Source organism: Scomber japonicus, chromosome 1 (genome assembly GCF_027409825.1).
Source record: "Scomber japonicus isolate fScoJap1 chromosome 1, fScoJap1.pri, whole genome shotgun sequence".
Lineage (NCBI taxonomy): Eukaryota > Metazoa > Chordata > Actinopteri > Scombriformes > Scombridae > Scomber > Scomber japonicus.
In genome coordinates, this window is record NC_070578.1 from 2,501,012 (window position 1) to 2,524,736 (window position 23,725).

The 23,725-nt window shown below is 39.2% G+C and overlaps 1 protein-coding gene across 1 annotated transcript in view; it reads right to left on the minus strand.

Annotated features, from left to right (window-relative positions):
• Positions 1-23,725, minus strand: part of il16 (interleukin 16) — a 60,801-nt gene that overhangs the window by 35,849 nt on the left and 1,227 nt on the right. The window contains exons 2-5 of the mRNA XM_053322067.1: positions 14,238-14,472; positions 13,573-13,849; positions 8,971-9,110; positions 4,320-4,437 (exon numbers count right to left, since the gene is read on the minus strand). Of these exons, the coding sequence (XP_053178042.1) occupies positions 4,320-4,437; positions 8,971-9,110; positions 13,573-13,849; positions 14,238-14,472 (770 nt within the window). The remainder of the gene's footprint in view (positions 1-4,319; positions 4,438-8,970; positions 9,111-13,572; positions 13,850-14,237; positions 14,473-23,725) is intronic.

Sequence of the window (23,725 nt, forward strand, 5' to 3'; positions counted from 1 at the left end):
CGTTACAATGTAATGTAACATAACGGTGGTTTCAAGTTAGTTACAGCGAGGGTATGTTCGCTTCCTGTTTTCAAAATAAAAGCACCAACTCTATCGTTATGGTTTTCTTAATAATAAAAGGCAACGGGTGCTTTATTTTGTGAAAATGACCGGAAGTGCGTTACTCGCTACGGCTAACTTGAGCGTCACATTGTGGATCTAAAGGGCTACTTTCTCACCTAAAAAGGTTAGAAATGTGGATAAAGTGGTATATTTACAGAGTTAGAGCTAAAATAAAATCCGCTTCAGCCTGCTGATTTCAGCTTGGGTAGGAACGAAATGCATTATGGGTTATCGTGTAGTTTACTGACTGGTCTGCTCACGTCGATCAGGCTACAGAAACAAACAATCGTTTTGAGTTGGGAGCCAGCTAGCTAATCGATTACACACCACTCAAATAAAGACTTCCAGTTGAAGACTGGCTAACGTTAAATACTGTTGTAAAATTAATTGGTCGAAATTAGTCGTTACCCTGTATGATTCATCACTTGACATGGCACAGGCTGATCGATTGACACACTCGGCACCGGACCTGGCAACCCGACTGCTGGAATTATTTTTGGTTGTTGCGACTACGATCTCGAGACACTAGATGGTGGTGTTCTGCTCATTCTCCATATTCAACCTTTAAGGTAGTAATAATATAGGGCAGTATTGTATAGTATAGCTGAATTAGTAATCAAGGCAGTAAAGTATTATACAGTAGCATTATATAAGGCAGAGGTCACTAATAGGCGGACCACAGTCCTGATCCAGACCCAGATGCCGTCCTATCCGGTCCCAGACCTGTAGCTGATGAAATATTGAGGACTGTTACATTTTGTCCTAGCGTTTCTATTTTAAGAGGTGCAGACCAATGTGCATAGCCAATCTCCTCACGTGACGCTAATCAGCCAATCAAATCTGTGCAGTTGGTCATGTGGATATACTCGACTGTCAGTGAGATACACACAGAGAAAAGAGGAGAGACAGAGAGGTGACAGATAAGAGGTAGCGTTATAATGTATGAATACAGTTAATGTATTGGGATGTTTTGTTATAATGCTATCACATGTGAAATAAAGTTTATGGTTTAAGTTTAAAAGTAAAAAGGGATTCTTTTTTTCTCTAAAACTAAGCACTTTATTTAAGAAGCACAATTAAAAGCTTTCTGTAATGCACTTATTTTAAAATGCCATCTTTATTTAACATAAGAAAAATGTATTTCTTATTCTTTTTTTATTTGTATTTTATTTTACTATTATCCACTAGACACAGATGCTGATGGAACTACAATGCTACTTCAAAGTACTGAAAAATAACTCAGACATTATGATGTTCCAGACTTTCACTTGAGGACATTTTCAGTAATTGGACCTCAGTGAATTTTAATTGAACACCCTGCTATAGATTCTAACTTAGTATAGTAGAGAATAGTATAATGTCATGGATATACAGAGTGTGTAGGGTTAGGGTTAGATTCAAATGAGTTGTTTAGCAGAGATTGTCATTTTTAAAAGAGGAAATAACAGTTCATAAGCAGCCTTACTTAGTATATGGTATGATCAGCAGATTATGTGCTAATGTTAGAAATGATTATATATATTACTGAGTCAGTTCTTTATGACATTTCTCTACCTACGCTACTATAACACTATGAGCTTTACTCTTGTGAACCCTGTGGCCCATGCCTGCAGCCTTCAGGTCAACAGAGCGTCACAGGCTAAAGTAAAGGCATCAGAATAAGCTGTTAGCTATTGTGGATGCTGATAAGAATCAATTGTTAATCTTAATTCAGTCTCATGGGCATTAATGAAAGCGGAAAGTGGATTTGCAAAACAGAAATGTTTCATGTGATTTCACAGAAGTTTATATGGGTTTGACTTCACCAAATAAAGTAGTAAAATATTACAGAGCGTGTGCAAACAAGTGAGCAGAGATTTCAACCTACTCTAAGCAGGCCAGGGCAGTCAGTGCAACACACTCATTCTTGGCACCAGGATTACGCTGTGCTACTGGATTAGCATCACCACATCCTCTCCTCCCACTGTGGTGCACAACAAGTCACCAAGATACCAAACTGGCATAGTGGCGGAAATAACCTCAATGCATCACGCATGTTAAGACTTTATGCAAGATTTGATTATTGCAAAACTAGGTGGAGCCATTATGAAACCAAAACATTTAGTATATAAAATTCTTCCTTTTGGTTTTTGGATGCTGTAGTAGACAAAACAGGCAGATGGATTTTAAAGCTCCATGTATCCATGGCAACATGATCTATTTATCCTCTGTATTATTATGATCTAGTCTTTGAAACCACGTGAAAGAGGGCGTTTCATTACTGTCAGCGAGCCATTATGAAAAAAAAACGAAGAAAAAAAAACAGACAGCGTTGAAAACAGAATCAGCTGAGCCCAGCTGTCACATGTTAGACATTCTTTCCTACTGCTTTTTTTTCTCCATTTCTCCTTCATTCTGCTGTTCAGGTTTCCATAGCCTCTTAAAAAGTGACTCAAATAGACTTGGCAGGATGATAAGGTGTTACACCGCCCAGCACGGCAAAGATAGTAAAACCTGAAAAAGCCCTCATATACTGCCTGAGAGGCTGCTCAGGAGCAATGAAAACACACTACAGCACCTTTGCTGCTCACTGACACAGACATTAATACTTACTGAGATATATGATTTGACATTTGGTGTTAAAAAGGACCTGAGATTAAATTACATAATATTTCCATGACTGAACTGGAGACATCCCAAGAGAGTTCTTTGTTCCTGCTTAGTTAATGATGTCAGAATGTATCAATTTCCCTAACTGTGTCTGTCTGGAATACACCTTTTCTAGACACCACAATATTCCAGAAATTCAATAAGCACTGTGAAGCCTGAATTTTATAAATGTTACTCAATTGTCTTCTTTTCACATTCTTTTTTATGTTGACCACATTTAAATTCTTTAAATTCTTTTATGTTATCTATCCGTGTCTGACTGGACTCCAAAAAGTCTGTGTGTTTGTGTGTGTGCGCGCGTGTGTGTGTGGGATGACTGGGAATGTGATTGCAGCATGAGAGAAATGCCATGCCCACACAGACACAGTTATTGTCAAGAAGGAGCTTACAGACACTATACTGTCATTTTCAACCATCAGCATCTCCTACACTCTGTGTGTAGCTCTGTACATACACATCTCATCATTTAAGAAGTGATTTAAATGAGTTGAATTCATATGTTTAGATTCAATTTGAATTCAGACTAACACATCACATGGTTGTGTCCAGCTTGCGTGTCTTGTTCGTGCCTTTCATGCCACACACTTAAAGTCCATGTAAAGTAGGAATAAATATGTGTTCTGAGTTTGACATACCACAGAAAAGTGTGTTGTTAACCACCCTGCCAAATTTGAATGATTAAAAAAATCAAATCGCCAAATATATGAAATTAGACTTCAAAGTTGTTTAAAATTCAGCCTCTTTCTCTGCCCCCAAACACTGTGGGAGTGTCCAATGAGTCCGCTGAAATCCCGCCCCTACCAAGTGTCACCTTTCAATCAAAGTCACCACCTCTACCAGAAACATGGACACTACGTCTGAGAGCTTTCTGCTGCTAACTCGGCGGCTAGCTCGGTGGCTAACTCAGCTAACTGGCTAACTGTAGACTGTAGTAGTAGTAGTGTGTGCTGAATGTATTATACCTCTACAGCAGCAGGGGCGGGTTTATGATTTTCAGACCCGCCCACTAAATCCTGAACACAGAAATCCTGAAACACAGTTTGTGAAGCCTAGCTCCACAATTCAAATCTAAATGGTTGAAATGCTTTTTACACCTTTTTTAGAAATACATTTATGACCTATTTAATGTGTTTAGAAGAAAATGTCTGAATTCACTTAACATGTTTTTTAAGAGGACTGTAATTATGTTAAGAAAATAAGATTTATAAAAAAAAATCATCTTATTCTAAAGTTAACGCCCACATTTTTAATTCTAAATAAAACCAGATGAGCTGTTCACATCATTACATCACTACAGCCTTTTTTTATTGGCTACCAGAACTCATACAAATCATCCATCACAGCTGGTTAATTTCTGAGTCAACCCTTAGTTATCTAGATCAAAAACTGCATTTAGGAACAAATTGCAGGTAATGCAAAATAATATTTGATATTCATTATTGCATGATCTCAAACTCCTTTGTAGTGATGAACTGAGGGGTGTGGGTGTTTACTGAGATGCACTGAAGACAGAAGGATAGTGAACACATGTCACAGCAGAGTGCATCTCTTGTGTCAGCTGTTATTACCTCACTATAGGCTTTAATGTGAACGCTCCTCATTCCCTCCCCCTCCATCCAAGCAACGCCGTTTAGACTCTGTCCGTTAAAGGGTGCCAGCTTGTCTGGACTCAGGAAGCTGCAGCCTCTGAGGACAGACACACACACACACACACACACACACACACACACACACACACACACATACACACACACACACATACACACACAAATACACTTGGAAATGAAGGACACAGAAACACATAGTGCACAATAACTAGTGTAAAATATCACCTTATGTAATTTAGAAGGTATGTAAATTAAGGTTTTTTTATTTATATAGCATCATGCAGACACAGTGCAATTCACAGTGCCTTACAAGGGCTTAAAATACAATGAAAAGAAGACATCAAGATACACTTTTGCATGATTGGAAAGTGAGCAGACCCCCTTATTTTACTCGTGGGTTCAGCTGTGAGTGGATCATATCAAAAAATGTGATGAAACATGGTCTCCATTTATTAGACATGCTGAAGGTCTTACACTTCCTGTGGATTGTTGAAATATTTTATTATTATATTACTACTGGGGTTTTTTTGTTCCTTTGTTTTATAATGTATTTTTTTGGTTCAACTTATTATAGATTTGTCATTATTTGTATTTGTTTTATCTGATCTTTTATGTATTTGATTGTTACAATTACGTATCTGACCCTGGACGAAGGAGTGGGGGGGACTATGTGTGTAATGTATGTATGTATGTTTGTATGTGTTTTATATATTGAAAAATGTCAATAAAAATACAGCAATTAAACAATTACAACAATTAAAAGCACAAAGACAAACATTTACTAAGATTTCATTTAAACAACGAGACAAAAACAAGCAGGCAGTTAAAGATTAACAAGATGATACATATCTAATTTACTAGAAAATGAATAAACAGCTGTTCCAATTTCCAGACCAAATATATCCATATGGAACATAAACTGATAGAGGCTAGAAGCCAAAAATGTAAATTTAGCTTTTGTGAAGAATATTACCTCTGTCATTTATCCAACACCTTTCAATAAATGATCAGTATCAGGACTGCAGTGTTTAAGTACAGTCAGTATTTTTAAGATTTAGATGTCTCAGAACACATTTTACATTTTTTATGGTTATGAATGTTCATGTGGTTATGGGTGTGGTTGAGATGTGTTTGGGCTTGTGTGTGTGTGTACTAGTGTTATGTATATATATTTGATATTTTATAACTTTTTATGCTGCAATTGGACTGCTCAAACTGAGTTTCATTTTATACTTGCTATAGATCTATTCAGTCTCTGCCTCTGGACCTAACCATCACAGTTGAGTCCAGATGTGCCTGGCTGCTCTCACAGCTGTCAGTTCATCACAGCTCTTTACTGCGCTGTGACTTAAAGTACTGGGAAGACTTATTTTCCACAGTTTGTCTTTATCATCTAACAGCCAAGCATCCTCATCCTTACACCTATAGTTTTATGAAGAGAAACAGCACTATGACACCATTTACACATCAAATGCTCTAGTCTAGTTGAATTGTTGAAGGAGCATGAACCTCACACTTGCATATTTCATTTCATATTTTAGCTTGTGTAAATGCAAAGCACCATACTTGACCATACTGAAGTCAAAGTTGACTGGCTATGAACAGCAGGAATATGACAATGAATGAAGAATAAAGAACAGTATATTTGTACATTTCTGGTTCTTTGGTCTTGGTCTTGATTTGGTTTCACTGCCTTTCAGACTTAATCTTTTAAAAGGAACCTATGTGAACCTTTGAGTAAACATTACAAGAAAGACAAGCTGCAGCCTATCAGCAGTTAAAGCCAGCAGCCCTGCACCTATCAGGATTCATTTAGAACACTGATAAGAATGCTACATTAGAGCCATGCAGTTATCTGGAAATAATCTACCCCATATCCACTATTCTCTATAGCCATGGTCCAAAGAAAACACTTTAAAGTTCTGTTTCCTCAAGTCTGGATGATGTCATCGCAGGAGGATCAGTGTACTGTATTAAATGAGACATGCTGCAGACACCATGTGACTGTCAGGTAGAGGTGTAGAGCTGGTTGTACACAGGAACTGCAGACCTATACTTACATCTGGCAGGTCAGTTTACTGTATACCTACGTACTAATATATATATCTGTTTTCTGTTATCTGACAGCTTATAATATGAATAACGAATGTGTCGCTTCATGTGAACAGTAATACAAATAGGAATGAAGAGCATGGATGTTGAACATATTTATAAGTTATTACCTGTATTTTGTAGCTGACTAAATAGTATTGTGAGGAAAGGATTACTAGAATGATCAGAGGTGACTGAAAAATCTAAGTTATCCTTTGCACAACAACTGACACTGAGTCCTCAACATGAACCAAATCCAGAGTCATCATTATCATCACTGACAGAATCCAAAGCTTTTTGCACTGAAGCTTCTCTCAGCAGTGACTCAGGGCGTACTCACACTAGGCCTGGTTGCCTTGTACCATGCCCGAGCATGATTACCCCCCAACTCCCCCGCTGTGTTGTTGTGTTGAAGAAAGTGCTCTCACACAGTGGAGTTCACAATTTTACTTTGTGACTTATTTGGAATGGTTTTGGGTGCGGTGAAATACGCCCCTCACACATGCCTTTGGCTGCGTTCACACTGCAAGCCAAAATCCGATTTTTAGCCCATCTACATTGGAACCAGATGGCTCTTATGAAGTCTGAACAGTCATAAATCACATGAGATCCGATTTTTGCAAACCAGATTGAAACCACCTTTGGGAGGAAGTTTGGACAGATGTGTCTGAGTCTGAACAGCTCCAAACACTCATATCGGATTTGACTGTCCGTGACATCTCTCTATGTCTCTATGCTACGTCTCTAAGCTACGTCTCTATACTACGTCTCAAGGGTTTGTTGTTGCTGTATATGAGCCTCCGCTCCAACAACGTTGCCATAGCAACCTGTCAGATTGGTCATTAATGTGGCCCAGTCTGATCAGAGCCAAATCTGATTTGGACACTTGCTAAAAACAGCGTGGACAGTCAGGCCTAAAAATCAGATTTGAGAAGGAATCAGATTTGAATCAGATTTGCCTGCAGTGTGAACACAGCCTTATAAAGCCTTATCAATTATGCAACACAGCAATTTAATGGGAAAGTCGCATCACTGATGTCACAGTTAGTGATCACACACACTGCCCGAGTCCAACTGAACCGTACTTGGGTCTGCTTGTAGAGGTGGGCTCAGGCACGGTTCAGTTGGACTCGGGCAGTGTGTACGGATCGCCTAGTGTGAGTCCCCCCTAAAAGTCTCAGTGTCAGCTTAGTTCAACTTTGGATTCCAATCCAAGACTGAACTGAAGATGGCGTGATGTTTGAAAAGTGATGTGATCACTTAGCTTCAAAACTAACCAACAAGTATTAAATGGTAAATGGACTGTACTTATATAGCACCTTTCTAGTCTTTGTGACCACTCAAAGCACTTTACATTACATGTCATTCACACACTGATGGCAGGAGCTACCACGCAGGGGAATTTAACCATTCATTCACATTCATACACCGTTGGCAACAGGAGCAATTTGGGGTTAAGTGTCTTGCCCAAGGACACATTGACTGGAGACTGGAGAAGCCGGGAATCGAACCGCCAATCTTCCAATTGGAGGACAACCGCTCTATCTCCTGAGCCACAGCCGCCCAGGAAGTTAAAAATTGAAGAGCAAAGAGAGGAATAAGCTCTAACAAGATTGCAGCTTTCTCTGAGTCTCTCGCCTCTTGCTCTGCAGACATCACAAGCATTTCATTTCTATATTTCACAGTGTGTCACCGCCAGTGTTTTCTCTTTTAGTATGCAAATTTGGTAGGCCGACTCAGTCAGCAAACATGGTGCATCTGGTGGTCTAGAGGAAGGGATGCAGGATGGCCTTGACTGACCACTATGATGAGCAAAGCAAGGGTCACATGACAGATACATCCAAGGCATCCGCTGACACAGAGGGCTCCAGCAAAAAGATGCAAGGTTGTCCGATTTAAAAGTTCAAATCTGTCGGCCGATAAAATATGTATAATATATGAATGATCTTTCTACAGTTTGAAATGACTGTCACTGTGATAACTACCTGAAGCAACATAAGGCTGCTTGGTAAGAGGATGGAATCAGTGGAGAAGCTGCTTTTACTCCAGCTTGGCAATGTGACCGTCACCTTAATAAGGGTTGTGCAATATCACGTAGTTGTACTCAGTCTCACTGTCAATATACTTTGTCCAGAAGTCTTATAATCGTACGACTGGCTACATGTAACTGATGTAATTCTGTCTTGTGTTGTCTACCAGTATGTATCTGTGTAACTGTAATTGTGTATATTGCTATGCAACCATGTAGCACTATGTGCCCATAACAAATTTCCCTTAGATCAACTCAGTAAAGTTGATCTTATCTTATAATACTACCTAAAATAAAACTAAAGAATATGTGGAAGCTGTGCTGCTTCATGCGCTCCACTTGATGAATGAATTGACAGCTTGTCTTTTAATGATGATGGAAAGTGTTTCTCTACTAGCCTGATGTGTATTTTTGTATGAAAATATAGCCTAATTAAGCTTTTCCTATTTTCCAGCACCTTCCTAGGAATAAAAAGCACTTTGCTTTTATTACCTGTGTAGGTCTCCACCATTCCTCCCTGGCTCCACATTAGTGTCTTTGTCTTCTGTCTGGACGCTGTTATCAGCCATTTGTGGTCCGCACACCTCCTCAGTGGGCCCTGTGGCTACACACATCCTCCAAATACTACTCTCCTGCAAGAGCGAGAGAGAGAGAGAGTGAGAGAGAGAGCGAGAGAGAGAGAGAGAGAGAATAGGCATAAGGGGACCTCTATATTAGGAGGTAGAAAGCATGCTTTATGACCATATCAACCATCTGGGTTAGTGAGGTGGCAGCTGGGGTAAAAGAAAACAGAGTAAGATTTTATAGGTGCATGAACTGAGCCTTTAGTGTTTGGAGGTTACGCTCATGAAACGTAATTGTGTATGTTTAAATGGCTCTCATGGGAACAGTATGTGACCACATTATTATATACATGATATAATACAGACATAATGCTTGTTTTCTGTAAAGGCTAACAAAGTATTTCCTTTATATCAGTGACTTTAAATGTGGAGTGATCATGTCATAAAATGTATCTAATGAGATTACAGCACGTTCTATTTCCACCGAGGGTAACACTTTTAGCATGTGACACAGAGAAATCCAACAAGTGATGAATAACAGACTGAAGTGACCCTCATGTCATGAGAACATGACTTCATTAACACAGACTTCATTCATAATGCTCTGTTTGACTGTACAGGATTCAGTCTCAACATGGTTCTGTCTGCTAAGTGATTAACAGTGATTGATGTCCAACCTGGCATGAATTAGCCACACAGGAACAGCACTGCTCTATTAAATTACTGTTGAGTTCAGCTTCAGTCAGGGTTGTTTAGCAGCTCAGGCTTGATTCAGTGAAGCGGTATACAACAACAAGCTGTGACATCTTCACTATGATGAACGTGCAATCTCTGTGTATTTATATAGAAAGATCAACTTAACTGATCTGTTTCATTCTTGTCATGTGAGCTGTTTGGTAGTAGCTTGCAGTTCATATTCTCATCAATTATCTATAATGTTATTATCCTGATTGTCCATACTGTCATTTTGCTTTCTTGGTCCATTCTGTACACACATTAGCACAAGAGGGATTCCTCCTGTGTTGGTATTCCTGACATTTCTTTCATTTTTTAAAAACCCTGTTGACTCCTATTGTGGAGTTTTTTCTTATTCAAATTGATAATCTAAGGATCACATCACTTTTACATATACACATATTTAAATATAAAGGACGAGAAACAAGACATGAAACAGATGAGATTATTTTCCTGCAGGTTTGTTAGAGCATAAAGAAAAGAGAGAAAAATGAAAAAAAAGAGTAAAGAATAGTCAAATTTCCATTTATGTTGGGGACATTTGTGGAAGAGAATCAGTGTTGAAGGTATTATACAAAAGGAGGACGAGCTGTTTTCATAGGATTCATTGACTCAGTAAGTTTTTCTACATTTGAATGGTCTGTTAGTAGATTGAGTCAGTAGGTAATAGTAATCACTAATAGTAATAGTCTTTTAGGCAATGGTTGGTGATATTAATATAAATAGTTTAAGATTTTTTGGGTGTATTTAATTTGGAGAGATTGCCCAGTAAAGCAGTAATAGAACATAAGGGGAGGCTGAGGACCTCTGAGCAAAAGTTTTGGATGTGGGCAGAGCCAGAGGGAGTGGAAGTAATTATCTGTCTGCATGCTTGTTAACACAGTCTGCCAGCAGGAGTAGAAGGCTTTATTATTTCATTCATATTGGTTTTTATTCTATTTAGTTAGAGCTAATAATTCAGAAATTTAAGAAGAAATGAAGAGCGTGTCAAGAGGACAACATGATATGAATGTCTTACTTCTCCAATAAACAGATCAACAGACTTTGCTCATGAACCTGGTTTATAACTAAATAACTACCTGAATGACCAAATATATATACTGCATATATTTTATTTTAAGTTTCATACCATTACTTTCCACCTTGCTGTATAAAGGGAACACTACTGTAATTCCTGCTTTGGTACTGGAAGTTGTCACTGGATGTACTCTAAACGTGTAGTTATTTGTATAGGGACAAGTACAGCATGAACCAACACCAGCATTTATAACCTCAGCCAATTTGCAGTATCTGTCTCTACAGGCCTTTAAAATATAAATTAAATACATATAAAACCTCACCAGACACAATTTACAACCAATGATACATTAAAAGTACCATTAAATTGTGAGGTACAAAATGCTGTAATCCCTCTGACACTGGACTGCTATCAAAATTATAGATGAAAAAACAGACTCAGAACACATGGATCAGATGAAAGATTTCATTAAAAAACACTAATACCATCTTGGGAAAAAGCTAGGAAATGACCAACAGTATGATCTGTTGCCATTTGTCATTTTTAGCTCTGAGCTCATCACAACAGGGAGTGGGGAGTGATAATAGTATCTTCACCCCAAAGGTAAGATAGATTCAGAGCCTACAGGTGGAGGTGGAGGTGGAGTTGGAGGCAACCAGTGAAAGAGGGGACAGAGAACTACCATGATGAGAAAGGTATCTTGGATACATGTTGCTGTGAGAGGAGTATAATATGTCTGCAGTCTGAATTAATGCTTAATGGGAACATTAACACTGATTCAAACCTTAATCTGCTGAAAAAATTACATTTTAACCACTATTGACGCCCATTCTTCCACATGTAATTGTTAGCAGATAGAGTATTTCACAGTACAGCAATAGTCTAACCTGTGAAAAATCCACTGTATCAGTATCAGTATGAGTATCATCACTCATCTGTGTAACCTCTGTGTGTATTTGTGAGGTGAGTGATGAGTGACCAACAATCTAACCCTGTTTGACATCAGTGGAATGTGCTGTGAGGCTGAGCTGTAGAAACATCGCAGTACAACAAACCCAGTGTTTGTCTGAATGTTTGACATTCAGGCCAGCCACAACTCTCAGCCAACACAGGGCATGTGATTATCATCACATTTAGACAAGAAACACTTGACACAGAGTACATGGCTTAGTGTTAGCACATTCATACCGTACTGAGACTTGGTACATACAAACAGCAGACTCATATTATTCTGACCAGAATGAAAGTTGTTGAATGTATCATAATGAGTTTACTGTCATGTATCTGACAGTGTGCAGCAGGATGTTAAACAGTCAGTTCACAGGAATGACTCTGAGAAGCTGTAAGAGCCACATGTGCTCAACATGTTGTTACTGTGAAATTAATCTGACAGCGAAGGCCTCGTGACTATGATGTGCTAAACCTGTTTCTGATTGGTTAGTTCAGACGTATAAATTTAATCAAATGCGTCACTACATCTAAAAGAGGAACACATCCATGCTACAGTTGTTTCATAACCAGCTACTGCGTAATTCATGGAAACACAGGTTTAACAGTGCAGCAACTAAGAACTGTGGATTATTATGAGACCGTCCTCAGCTGTGGCTCATATAACACAGCTGAACAGCGGCCACTATGGCCACAAGTGGTAATTACACAATAATGGCACATTGAATTTCACTTCATTTCCCAAGACTGTCTTAAGTTAGTTGTTTCAGACATGTACCAAAGTCTATTGTCTTGAAGGCTAAAGTGTCACTTACTAATGCTTCTCATAGCATTGCTAAAGCCCTCAATTCTTACCCCATTTAATAAATGTTTTTTCTGATAAGAAAACTTATGGAGAACACAGCCGTTAAAGTCCTGATGAAACAGTATTCCAAGAGTATCTAACTTCCATATCATGAATATTTCTGAGTAAAACAGGACAAACAGGCTGGACATAAGTGGGAGAGTCACAATGAATCTAAGGTATGTGCTGCTAAAAATTAATTCCTGCTCAAGATCGATTGATGGCTGGATGTTACGACATTATTTGTTGAAACTGGTTGATTCAATCCTATGAAAGCAAAGCATGATTGGAGTTTGATATAAGAATACAAAGAAATCGATTTTTTGGGGTGCATATATTGTTAAATAGGTGCACAATATGACAGACGTGATCTAAAAGGGTTAAAAAGGTATTTTTCATTTATCTCAACTTTAAGTCTGTGAGTTCAGTGAAGTCCAGATATTGTGATTCAGCTGAGGGCTCAGCACTGAGTATCAGTCCTGTATGAAGAAACGCAGCAGATGGGGGTGGGGGGGTGGGCCAAACTCAACACATAATCCAACAACACACTACGCTCAGTCAAACACATGCAAGTGCACATTCCTGGTAGATGACTTTAAGACGTGAATGGTGTATTTTCACTGTTTACTTTAACACCATTGAGAGAGAGACAGGAAAATGACTGACACAGTGATAACTCTCCAGACTTGTAAACTCATTCCCTAGAGTATTATATAAACTGCTACACACTGTTGATGAATTTTAAACTCATGGACATCCTGAATTGTATTTCACCGTCTCGATAGTATTTCTCCCAGTGAGCTACATTGTTTTTAATTTTAGTGTAAATATTGTGATAAAACATTGATGTTAAGACATAAAAAGCTCAAGAAGACTCAAAGTTAGCATTCACAAAACAAACTATTTTTTATGAATAATTTCTTTTGAGGAATAAACTAAAATTGTATTCAAGGATTCTACCCTAGTACAATGTCCTGCAGTCATACCTTGATGCTGAAGGATCTCCTTAAACTCTTCTTATTCTCCCTGAGTGTGGTGCTGTGATGTGGCTGGTTTGCTGCCTCTGTGCCTCCTCTTTTCTCCATGGTTGATTGTTTCCACTGTCTGTTCTCTGCATCTCTGTAGCCTGCTCTGTCCCCAGCAGTCAGGTCTGTCCTCCAGCCTGGACCCCATGTCCTGCGCCCCTCTGACACTTCCCCAGCATGCCTCTCTTCTGGACTGGGGCAATCATCAGTGGTCTTAGAGTGACACAGGATCAGGGACCTATAGACAGAGTCGGTGACAGTCAGAAAACAGATGGCAAAAATAAGCAACCATGCAGGACAGGAAGATATTGAACATTGATGTGCTCAATCATGATGTATATTAGAACTTAAAGCTAAACATTGAATGTTTACTATTATTGGTTATGGATCTAAATACTGCTAATTAATTTATCACATTAATTACATCAGCCTGAAGATAAGAGGCACTGACAAATTAGTCATATGTGTCAAATATTCCATACAGAATACACTATTGTACCTCTGATACATGGAGTTCCTAAAGTAATACACAGCAGTAAAGTTGTTTTAAAAACAAACTGATGTACAAAAATGAGGCATATATATGTTTATTTTCCTTAGCTCTAAGCCTGTGTGTTTGCTGGTACCTGGAGAGCATGGCCAGCTTCTTGGAGTGGTGGCTGTGGCTGCTGTTTGAGTTGCTGCTGTTGTTGTTGTTGCTCTTCCCCTGGTCCCTGCGTCTGCGCTCCATCCGCCTAGCAGCCGCTGTGCTGGCTTTCCTCCTCTGGTGGGAGTATCTCTGAGGCATGGCCGCCAGCGTGTGTGTATGTGTGCGAGCCTGGAGCTCAGGAACCAACACACCCCTCCCAGCCGATCCAAAGCCTAATGGAGAGGGACGCTCTGGAGGGCAATTAGAAAATTCAGTTAGGACAGTCTGACTGCAGCCTGAATGTGTGTGTGTGTGTGTGTGTGTGTGTGTGTGTGTGTGTGTGTGTGTGTGTGTGTGTGTGTGTGTGTGTGTGTGTGTGTGTGTGTGTGTGTGTGTTCTGAGAATCTGCTGAGATACTGCTGGGATAAAAGCGCTTTTCTCTCCCTGCTTCAAAAAAAAAAAAAGAGGCAAAGTTTTCCTCATTCCTCATGACTGCTACTTAATCAGAGTGCAGAATACTCCACACACACTGACATGCAATGAAATGACCTGAAATGATAAAACCAGCGACTGATGACATGTTACAGACTCACTCTTGTTTTAATGTTCATACAGACTATCCTATGTTAGTAATAATGGTGTTAGCCATGGCTTACTGGTGCCATTAATGGGCCAGAGTGAATGATGATCTGTACACTTGAACGCTTCACACTCCAGAGACCACTACATGATGACCCTCAAATGCATTATACATGCTAGTGTAGATGTCTTCTAGCATTTCCCATGAACACTTAGTAAACAATGTGCAGAGGCTCTTTAACGCAAAGCCATAAGCCATCATTAGCCTGCTACCTTCTCTCCCAAACCCCCCTCCCTCCCCCTCCCTGCCAGAGAGATGTTGGTGCTGCTGTTGCACTGGACACTCTGACTGTCCTGGTTGGGTTCCCATAGATAGAATACTAATAAACATCCACCAAAACCTGCACATAAAACCTCAGACACCACAGCATCACCACAAACAGAACACACTTTTTTAAGAGCTTCTTCCCTGCCACAGTGAGACTCTTGGCCAAAACAAAATGAACTGCTGTCCTGACCTACCTCATAGCATCATATTATATTATATTGTCTCCTGGGCCTGTGCAATATACTTGTGCAATTCAAAATGCAATCTACACTTCTATATAGCGTTTTGTGCAATTTACAATGCTCTCACTTTATAGATTTATGTGTCTTTCTTGTGTGTCTTTTTAACTTGACTTGACTCTCTGGACAAACAACTGCACAAGAGTTCCTGTGTGTGCAAGCACAAAAGGCAAATAAAGTTCTTGATCTTGATCTTGATCTGTGACTGCTGAAGCTTTTAACTCATCAGGTATAACACGTCTTTCAAGGAAGGGTGAACCACCAACCAAAAAGGTTTACCAAGAGTTTTCTCCTGTTTCCAGTCTTTGTGCTAAATCAACACATCTAATCATTGTATCAGATTAGGCAATCATAGAGTCATGAACTCATTTTGACGTGGCTAATCTCATAATTGAATTTGTATGAAAACCCAATAAATAAATAAAAAAACAGAGAGAGATGTGTCTGACCCCAACCAATCACAGTTCGCCATCTTTCACGACTTACACTCACATAGGTGTTTGCTAAGGAGGTGGCAGGTACCTGACAAGAATTCCTCTCGTTCCTCTTTTGCTTCACTATGTATACATTGGTGCGTGGAAGACAGCTCTGTGCTCCTATTGGTCCACATCAAGGCACATGTAGACATTTCTGGCATGCTAGTGTTTTTGTTGGTATGTTGTGAGGCGTTCCAGATGTTGCGTCCATGTCTGTCACATCAGGATGTTATCAGGCTGATTTTGAGTAGTCTGATCTCTATGTTAGACATATTTATAGATGGAGACTTGAGATCCAAATCAGATCTTAGTCACAAAAGACTTTAGATTTGACTTTTCTTAAACACTGTGTAAAGTGAATTCAGACATTTTCTTCTAAACACATTAAATAGGTCATAAATGTATTTCTAAAAAAGGTGTAAAAAGCATTTCAACCATTTAGATTTGAATTGTGGAGCTAGGCTTCACAAACTATGTTTCAAGATTTCTGTGTTCAGGATTTAGTGGGCGGGTCTGAAAATCACAGCCGCGTAAACCCGCCCCTGCTGCTGTAGAGGTATAAATACATTCAGGCACACACTACAGTCTACAGTTAGCTGAGCTAGCCGCCGAGTTAGCCGCTGAGTTAGCAGCAGAAACCTCTCAGACCTAGCGTCCATGTTTCTGATAGAGGTGGTGACTTTGATTGACAGGTGACACTTGGTAGGGGGCGGGGTTTCAGCGGACTCGGCGGGAGCAGAGAAAGAGGCAGATTTTTACACAACTTTGAAGCATAATTTCATATATTTGGCGATTTTTTTAATCATTCAAATTTGGCAGGGTGGTTAACAACACACTTTTCTGTGGTATGTCAAACTCAGAACACATTTATTCTTACTTTACACAGACTTTAACTACGACTTGACAGATGAAATGAAAATATTCAATTCAATTACTTAAATATTCAGGTAAGGTAATGTAAGGTTATGTGCCAAACTATTTCCTTGCTAGGACCAGTAACTTCCTGAAGTATCTACTGATGTCAGGAAGAGCAGAGCAGGTAGACCCAAATGCAAAAGACCAAAGGTGAAAGCAGGGCTGCAGAAAAATGTCTTTATTCCTGGAGCTTGACTGAACTGAACAGACTTGATGAAGACTCCAACAAAGACTGAACAGAAAACCAAGACTGAATTACTAACTGAACTAATAAGTCGATGGGGAACAGGTGACTAGACAAGGGCAGACTGGGAGTTGATTGGTTGGGAGGACAGTGGGGATAGGGCAGGGCTGACAAACCTGATGCAGGACAGGTGTGGAGGGAACATGGGGAGGGGAGGGGCGGAGGAACACAGAAGAGAAACAGAGAAAACTGAAAATCAAAACCCAGAAAACACTCTTAAGGCCCATATTTATGCTCAACATTAAATACGGATACAGACAGAGCCTTCAGTCTGTGCTCTGCGTTCATTTTGTCCGTATTTCTGTTTCCATAAAGCTTACAGATACGGACCAAACAGAGCAGTACCACCGGAAACCATGCAGGGGCAGTGTTGCTGTCACTACTCGATACATAGCTCTAGTGAGACACGAAGAAGAAATAACAATGGAGGAACTTTTTGAGGAAAGGTTGTGTGAGTTGGTTAGAAACTTTAAACATATCGTTTTTGTCTTTTATGCAAGAGGAACATTATCAATATCTCCTCCACTGTCGCCATGTTTGTTTTTGAGTTTGTTGTTGTCATAAACTTTTGACTCTGTGCTGCCCCCTGGTGGATGTATTGGTTAACATCCATGCCAACGTAAAGGATGCATGGAAGTATGTGAGCAGTGACGGTAACATCGTTTGAAAAGGACGGATACATTTTCGTACGTATGTTGAGCATAAATGGGCCTTTACACAACCCACATATAAATAAGCAAAACCAAATGACTGAAAGGACTGAACAGAGGTACACTGGAAACCAAGAGAACAAACACAAATAGTCCAAAACCCATGAGGCCATGGCAGATAATAGAGATAGTGAAGACACAGTGCACAATGAAACTGCACAAAAAATGGAAAATTATCATTTTTACACTTTGGTTTTTATACAAATTAAACAAAGGAAGTACAACATGTTCATTTTTGAGTTTTAGTGTTGGTAGGCAGATTTTGTCACCTTTGGATAGAGCAGGCTACCTGTTTCCTTGTTTTCCCACTTTATGCTAAGTTAAGCTAACTGTTGCCTAGCTCCAGCTCTGACAAGAAAGCAAATAAGCAAATTTCTTCAAATGTCAAACTATTTCAAACTATTCCAGCTCTGCCAAGACATGCTTTCTGTTCTGAATAAGACAGAAAACAACATGTATCATCTGGTGTCTTAACTGAAGGTTTTTCATATCTGTGGACTTTGATCACGTGGTGTGCCTCATGGTTCAGTTGTTGAAACACTTCTTCTTTTCCTTTCTACGCTACCTCCAGGCACATGTGATCTCTGGGTTATAATTATCATTTTGTACAGGAAATGATACAATAGACAGCAAACAAAATAGAACTAAACTTCACAAAAAGCCAAAAAGTTGTTTTTTTAAAGGATTTATGCTTTTTACTTTTATACTTCACACTTCTTTGTTTGTTTATTTCAGTGTTCCTAAGCCGTCTCATCCCTCTCCACAATGTACTCTCATCAGCTCCTCACACTTTGTTGTGCATTGAATTGCGTTACAATACAATAGAAAGCTGCCACCTTAAAGGACAGGTTCACAATTTTTCAAGTGTGTCTTAAAACAGCCAGCTGCCTAAATGAACACTGAATGAAGTTTATATTGCTGATCATTCCTATCATTCATTCATCACATGAACCTGTAATCCATCATCAGAAGTGATGATTGCTGTGTCATAATTAAGGATAAAATGAAAAGAACATTAACAGTGAAATAAAATGGTGCCTTCATGCACATTAATAGATAAAAATGTATTACACAGAAGCAGTTAATCAAAATTAAGTTTATAATTGCACCTTTGGCATTTTACAGATCATTGTATTTAATGTATAATAATCACACAGTCAGTGCAGGTTGGTTGTCAACCTAAACATGCAATGCTTTATACTAGGGGTGTCAAACTCATTTTAGTTCAAGGGCCATGTGCAGCCCAATTTGAGCTCAAGTGGGCCGGACCAGTAAAACCATTGCATAATAGCCTATAAGTAACATATAATGTATATGATACATATTATAACTTTACTATAGTAAACCATCTGGGGGTACAATGGTAAGGGAAATGATAAAATGTGTCCAAACCCATCAAGGAACTATTTGTCCTTCAAATCTGAATCACCTTTCAAGTCAATTATTTCTAGTTGGATGTCCGTGAGCAGACCAGAAGCCTCCACTGTGAAAACAGGTGAGAATAACATTATGGTCCATTTTATTGAAAATTTGGAATCAGACCTACTTTCCTGCAATTTTCATACTTTGCAAAGTTATCCAGTGGGCCAGATTGGACCCCTTAGTGGGCCGGTCCTGGCCCCTGAGCCATATGTTCGACAACCCTGTTTTATAATATTTAGATTTAGATCTCTCATCATAGGTTTCTATCTTCACCTCATCATTCACCCTGCAGCTGGCTCTAGAAAAACATGTATACGCGTGACAGAAGAAGTCTGCACATTCAGTTTTTCTGAACACCAGTGTATGTGTGAGCAGTAGTGTATTTATGGTATTTGTGTATACATTTGCACTCTGGTCTAGAGAGTTGCAGTAACAGTGCGGATGTTGCTCTAACTAAAGAATCACTCTGTCTATCGTTACGTCAATTCATGTGTACTGTATTTAGTCTACCTCGCTTAATAGTAGAAAAGACTGTTAAAAGACTCTTTGGTGTGTGAGCTTTGGGTGACTGTGTGTGTATTAGTCAGTGCTGCTGGCTGCTGCTGTTCTGCATCAGTGATGTGACAGCACATCTGCTGACAAATGCCTCTGCGTGCTGTGAATATGACATGCAGGTGAAATATAGGAGAAGAAACTGTAAATATAGAATATCATGTATTGGCCACATTACACTCATCGAAATGAAATGAAAATGTAAAATGCTGATAATAGTGCATATCAGATATTTAAATGAGGGGTTAATTGTAATTACTAAATAAATAAAAACATTGTTAAGTAAACTGAATGGAAACCTGTAAACACACAAATGTAAATAAATAAAATCAATCAGTAATGACCCTACTGGTTCCAGTGGGTGAGTGTGGAAGAAAAGCTTTCTTTGCTGGTGAATCTGTAGCTGTGATCCTGGAAGTGTGTTAGCAATTATAGAACATTAGCCCACTTGTTGTGTTGGCCAGATAGACAGGAAACAGAGACATGGATCTCTATGCTGGAGGCTTACAACCCCCATATACTCCATCTCCCTCTCTCTCTCTCTCCATCTCCTCTTTTCAGGTCTATACACTCTCCAGCTGGATGGACGCCAGCACAGTGGGAACACTTAGTGGAATGGAAATCAATCTCAGATTCCAAATGCTCAAACATCTTATTCACTGGAGTGCTAGGTAAATATGAGTTAACATGTGCATTCAGATAAAGACAGCAACTATCTCTGATCTTTACTCTGGGCCTTGTGTTTGGAGGAAGTACTAAGTTTTGCTGTTTTGCTGCAGTGATGTAGACATGAACTCCAGGGTGTATCAGTAAACAGTGACATCATTGTTGGGTGTAGTCATAGGTGCAACAGAGCAACACTGCTGACTACATCTATCCAAACCCTGCACAGTCATGATATGATAAGCCTAGCTTAGTATACAGTCTCCTCCAATTCCTTTGTTTTTATTTACACTGAAGACATTTGGGTTTCAGATCAAATGATGAATATGAGACAAGAGTTCAGAATTTCAGTGTGTATATTGTATTTGATGGTATTTACATCTAGATGTGTTAAATCAACCTTTATTTATATACAGTATAGCGCCAAATTACAACAAAAGTCATCTCAAGGCACGAACAACTCAGGACATAGCATCTTTTGTTGGAACCCACCCATTTTTCAAGAGAGCAAAACTATTGGACCATGTGACTGACAGATGTTTCTCATTGCCCAGGTGTTGCCTTTTAGACTGATTGTTTAAACATTAAATAGCTCTGATTGTCTACTCTTGGTTTTAGCCTTGGGGTTCACCTCCGAAAACTGCATTTGTTGAAGAATCAATCAGAGCCATTACATAAACATCGGGCATAGCCAACACAACAATTTGGAAAGGTCCTGTAAAATAAAGAAAAGCCCAAAAACAACAGTTAGTGACATCAGCACCAACCTCTGCAGGGCAATCCACTGTTTGAAGAAGACTTATTCATCATTTGATCTGAAACCCAAATGTCTGCAGTGTACAATAAAAACAAAGGAATTGGCCCTGCCGTTCCAATAGTTTTGGAGGGGACTGTATATGTATACTGTACCAGTCAAACATTTGGACACACCTTCCCACTCACTTGAATGAGAAAGTGTGTGTGTATACTGTTTCTAGTTGTAGACATGCACATTCACAGCTCAGAGTCAGTAGAACTAGATGGTTCCACTATTTGTCAGCAGTGTAAATCAGAAGTGTTACTAGTGGTTCTTCACATCAACACTTAACATACCAGAGGCCTGTACTACGAAGCTGTCTTATCGAGGTAACTTCAGGGTTAACTCTGGGTTTTCCGTACTACGACGCTGGTTCACTTCTTACCGGGGTAAATCACCATGGTAACTTATGCTGAACGGCTAACCTGCTCCGGAGCAGGTTATGTTCTGGATAAGAGATCAATGAGTATAAAAGCACCACCTCCTGACCAATCAGTTCTCTTAGAAAATGACCTGCCCATTCTTAAAAGATCCTGTCAACATTGGTGACAGGAGCGCTTAGGAGAGAATGAGTTTTTAGGGATAGATGCAATTTTTTAATTGGCCAAAATATATATTTGTAAAATAATCCTTGAGGCACATGAGGGATATTAGTCTGTATGTTATACAGTTGGTTTGACATCATTCACTCAAATGGTTGAAGCGCATAATAGGTTTGTATTTTGAATGTTTTGAATATTAAACTAACTTAATGTCTCTTATGAAAGGAAGGGCACTGAGGAAGCGCTCTGCCCCAAACGTCTGTGCCGTAATAAAGTGACATTGTGTGATCAGAGTGCTGTCCGTTTATATTGTCTGATAAATTAATATTGTATGATCTCATGAATTTACACATTAACAGAGTCGGCAATTTTCTGCCAGCATTCCTTCCTGGCTTTTGCTGCAGCATCAGAGTTGCTTTTGGCCTGGATGATGTGATTGAATTCTTCATATTTATGAAGAATAATTGTCTGCTCCTCCATGGTAAAGTAGTCTGCTCTGCAGGGTTCTGCATGTTTGTGATTGGTCAGACACTGCAAACACCTCACGCAGTGATCCAGATTGGAAAACTCTGGGTTCTATTACCGAGTTGATAACCAGCTTCGTAGTACCGCTTATCCTAGATTGTGAATGTCTGGGTAAATCAACCCAGGTAACGGAGAGATATCCTGGGTATGTTAATCCAGCTTCGTAGTACAGGCCTCTGTTATATTCCTGTCAACTGTACAACCTTTGTCCTTACAGGTCTGATGTGACTGTTTATAAAGCATAAGGTCAACAGTCACCCAATTCTGCGTTCAACCTTTGTACTTCATTTCAACTTATTACCACAGGTTTGTTTTTTTAAACATATGTTTGGAAATAATGGTCAATAGGATTCATTTAACTGAAATTATACTTAATGTTTGAGTTAACACCTGGGTAAAAATTGACCAGAGGACAACAGTACGGTTAAAGATGGAAAATATACAAATTATGCAATCATTACTTTAGCCTAAATGTTTACAGCATCATTATTATTATTATTGTTATTATGAAGTTCATAAGATGTTTTTGTTATTTGTGGAGGGGAGTGATACTGTATATTGGTGAGGACCTATGGGACGGTTGTGTGGCTTGTTTTTGGTGTTTTTTTAGCTGCAGACTGTATCAACAATCATATGTACATTTTTACTGTATTGACTATATTATTTATGCTTGTTGTAAGTGTACTGTCTGGTTGCCTTCTGATGCATGTGTAGCCTCCACATGGAAAATGAAAAAAAATTCTTTTAAAAGCAGTGATAAGTGAGAGAGATTTTTACCTTTTTTTGTTGAAGCCTTAGTGATGTTGTACAAAAGAGAGCTAGAGAGAGAAGTTCAAACACTGGCTCTTTTCTCATCTCCACACAGCTGACCAATCACTGCAAACTGGTCAGCCCCGACTAATCTCACTTTGGACTCTGTGTGTGTGTGTGTGTGTGTGTGTGTGTGTGTGTGTGTGTGACAGAGTATACTGGCCCCTTCAGTTGACTGAACGTGCTGCTGCTGCTGCTGCTCTGTCTCAGCCAGTGGAAAAGGAAACAAGTCAATCCAGACAGCTGTAGTCACAGTGCGCAGGATTAACAGGAAGTGACTCTCTGCTCTGTCAGATTTACCAAGAAAGTCAGCAACACTGTCTCACAGTGATAACAACATAACGCTATCAAGATACAACATATACAATTTCCAGCTTTGGAGATACTGGGAAGAGGTTTTGGGTTTTTTTTCAATACTGGAAGCAAAGTCAGAAACCGTTTCCAGTCTTTCGCTAAGCTTGGCTAACCATGTGCTGAAACCTGCTCTATATAACACACAGATATGAAATTGATATATATCTTCTCATTTGACTTTCTAAAGAAAAAGTGTACTTCCCAGAATGTTGATATTTTCCTTTGAGCTGCTCTGGAGTCAGAAAGATACAGTTTAAACTAATGAGATTCAGATGTGGCTTTAGTATGTGTGGAGGAGGTTCTAGTTAAGTCTCTGGGTCTCTATCACACA